The sequence below is a fragment of the Limulus polyphemus genome, unplaced genomic scaffold (assembly GCF_000517525.1).
Source record: "Limulus polyphemus unplaced genomic scaffold, Limulus_polyphemus-2.1.2 Scaffold389, whole genome shotgun sequence".
NCBI lineage: Eukaryota > Metazoa > Arthropoda > Merostomata > Xiphosura > Limulidae > Limulus > Limulus polyphemus.
Window position 1 is genome coordinate 120,830 of NW_013665999.1, and position 3,454 is coordinate 124,283.

General features: G+C 31.6%; 1 protein-coding gene across 9 annotated transcripts in view; it reads right to left on the minus strand.

Moving 5' to 3' along the window:
- The window catches only part of LOC106457898 (voltage-dependent calcium channel type A subunit alpha-1-like), a 200,037-nt gene that overhangs the window by 86,217 nt on the left and 110,366 nt on the right, over window positions 1-3,454 (minus strand). For all 9 annotated transcript variants that reach the window (XM_022383971.1, XM_022383974.1, XM_022383975.1 and 6 more), the window contains 4 exons: window positions 2,336-2,463; window positions 1,559-1,671; window positions 878-987; window positions 184-315 (listed from right to left, as the gene is read on the minus strand). In XM_022383971.1, coding sequence (XP_022239679.1) covers window positions 184-315; window positions 878-987; window positions 1,559-1,671; window positions 2,336-2,463 — 483 coding nt within the window. The remainder of the gene's footprint in view (window positions 1-183; window positions 316-877; window positions 988-1,558; window positions 1,672-2,335; window positions 2,464-3,454) is intronic.

A 3,454-nucleotide genomic window follows, 5' to 3' on the forward strand; every position in this document is an offset into this window, starting at 1 on the left:
CATAGAATAACTTACGCTCCGAGTTATGTTACAATTAAAACTCATAGAATAACTTACGCTCCGAGTTATGTTACAGTTAAAACACATAGAATAACTTACGCACCGAGTTATGTTACAGCTAAAACACATAGAATAACTTACGCTCCGAGTTATGTTACAGCTAAAACACATAGAATAACTTACGCTCCACCAAATAACTGCATTCCTAGAAGAGCAAAGATGAGGATGAAAAGAAAGAGCAAGAAGAGAAGACTGATAATGGACCGCATGCTACTGAGGAGAGATATCACCAAGTTTCTGAGAGATGACCAGTACCTATGTAGAATGAAACAAGCAATAATTATTTTTAATCGACTTTTGAACTTATTGAGACATTTTCCAAGATCTTGACTCTGATCCTAGATTATGTTTTTTGATGTTACTTCAAACAGGATAGCCAATGTGTTGAATGTTAAATTATCGAATAATTCAGTGTTTTATTTATAAGAAGTCCATTTAAAATCCTGATAAAATATATTAAATGTATTTAACTGAATTTTATTGAAAACTGCCCTGATTATGCCAAAGTATTTCGTCAAACTTCCAATTATGTTCCATATTTATAAAAGCTTCTCACAAATCTGAAAGTTCTTTAATGCAAGTTGTTAAACATTTATCTTCCCTTTTTTTCTGTTTATAAACTATGTATGGAAGAACAAATACTTGAACAAACTTTACTTGAACAAATATTAAATGGTTAGTTTCACATCAATTCATTTTCACACGGTTAAGAATAAGACAACCATAATGTTTCTTCTTTTCTCAGAAATAGATTAAATATAGTTTTTGAAACATTTTTGTTACATGGGAAAGTTTAAGATAAAAAAAACTAATTTACTTGGTGACTTTGAATATCCTGAGCAGCCTCAATGCTCTAAGAACAGAAAACCCAAATGATCCTTCTCGAACACTGGACCACACAACTTCAAATATACTACCTGCAATGACCTGCAAAGAAAAATCAGATTGCATAATTATTCATCACCAATGACATTACATATCCGTTTTAGTATCTATAACGCTGTTATTTTAGAGAAGTTGCTGGCAGAGCTTACTGCACCAAGTTTGAAGTTTCTATGTGCTGCATCTCTCTGGAGCGTTGAAGTGGACGAGAATTCGGCTTCTGTGTTCAAAACTAAAATACTGTCCACTCATACACTCAAGGGAGGTTCGGCTCAAAAACTTTCAGATCTGGTGCATCTACAAAGTTATGGCTTAAAGCACTAAATATCGATAAAGCTGTAACAAGTAACCTTTTGGGTGTCTTCTTACCCAACTTCTTTATTCTGAGGTATACACTTAAAATCCTAACTAATCTCCATTTATAATACTACACAATTCAAAATGTGATGTGTGTGTGTATCACAAATATACGAACATTGCTGAAAAAACAATTGTGCGAAAAATCTTCTTGTTCTAGATCTTTTATAAACCGTCATTTAAACTATCTCCGAAAGTGACATTACTCGAGGCAAAATAATTATATATGACATAACAAAATGCCAAAAACAGAACTTACTACACAATCAAACTTGTTAAAGGACGACTCAAAATAGATTCGGGGGCCTAAGGCGTACATCTTCATAAACATTTCAAAGATGAAGAGTCCCAAGAAAACGAACTCTGTCCAATCTAAATAAAAACAATGAAATTAGAAAACGAGAAACTATGACGTAAGAATTAGAAACAAATGACAATTAGACACGATGCTTTTATACAGTACTGTGTCCAATAAAAAGTACAGGAAATTATCCAATAGAGGTTAATAAACTTACAATAAAAAAGGAATTTTCAAAGAGTATAACTTTTGTGACACATGGGAAAAATAAGAATATTTTATAAAAGTTTTCATGATTATAAATATTATAAATAGATCGATTGTTTTTCAGATTCATTAACGTTTTAATATAATAGTTTTCTAAAAAATAAAAGAAGCACGTAAAAACAAAAGTGTCTTTTGTGAGTACCTATATGAAACTCTAAGCTACAACATGAATGCATGTTCGAGCTTTTACGAATTGTTACTATATCTCACATATTGAAAATTAAATGAAACATTTTCCTTTGTAGTCAACTTGGGTCTTGGTTACATATCATATAATAATTTACTTTTCACAACAGGCACTAAACTTAAATCATTAGGTCTGATATAACTACATGCTTGATAAGCTGGTTGCAGTGTTGTATGGATACGCCTATAATGTTAAGAAACCCAGTACAGTCATAACCCAATAAAACAATTGGATTTTAACAAGATCTTATAATACATAAACGTCTGAAATACGTACGTACTTACATAAAAAAACAGTTAGCCATTTCGGCTGGTTGTAGTGTTCTATGGCTACGCATACGGTGTTAAGAAACACCAGCGCAATCACAACCCAGTAAAACACTTGGGTTTTAACAAGGTGTCGAATAAAGAACCTGAAAAAGAAAACCGGTAACAAAATCACTACAACATAATAAAAATGAAGGAAGAAAAGGACAGTAACTGAAGACTGAAACTTATATTTTAAAAAAGTTAATCAGATACTTATGGTTAAGTTATGTTGAGAGGATATCAATTCACCTGATTGGAAACCTATACGATCATCTAAGCCTAATTATTAATTATTCATTGATTTTTGTTTTACTGGAGAGTAATATATTTAGTATCTAAATACAAAAATTAGTACCTTATTAATAATTACACTTAAGTGATTGTATAGGCTACTAATCATAACAAATGAATTAGATCACGAAAAGTAATCTAATTCAGAGTTTCATTAGAAACAATACCATCAAATCGTGCATATAACTTTAAAAATACAATAAACTTTAACTCACTTTTTAACAAGAACGTTCAGTTAAGGAAGGATTTTTAACTAGCAGATCAGTAGGTCTTCTCAAAATAAGCTCCAAAGAAGTGGATAAAATTCATTAAAACCATTTGGTTGAATTCATAACCTTATAATTAGACAACTAGACCAAAGTTCACAACATTACTCTAATTCTGAGAAAGGATTTCATCATTTTTTTAACTTCTACAAGTAACTCGCTCTACGTAACTTTTTCTTAAAATCCTACACTTTATTTTTGAAAATTACTTACTTAAACATCTTTAAGCTAGAATTTTTTCAGAAGTGGAATCTAACAGACTTAACTGAGTGGTCACAAGTAAATAGACACCTACTTTTTCGTCATTTAACTGATTTATGCTAACTAATTTGTGTTCACAAAGCACTATATAAATGAAAATGGTCCGCACACTAATTATCTTATGCTACAACATGCTTGGAACTCAAGATTCTCTCAAATTGTCAGATTTTGTTAGAGGAAAGATAGTTGGTCAAGCAGATGGTGGAGTAAGTCAGCGGCAAATTTCGCAGAATTGGGGAATCCCGCTTTCCACGGTCAACACAATCATCGTGCAGTT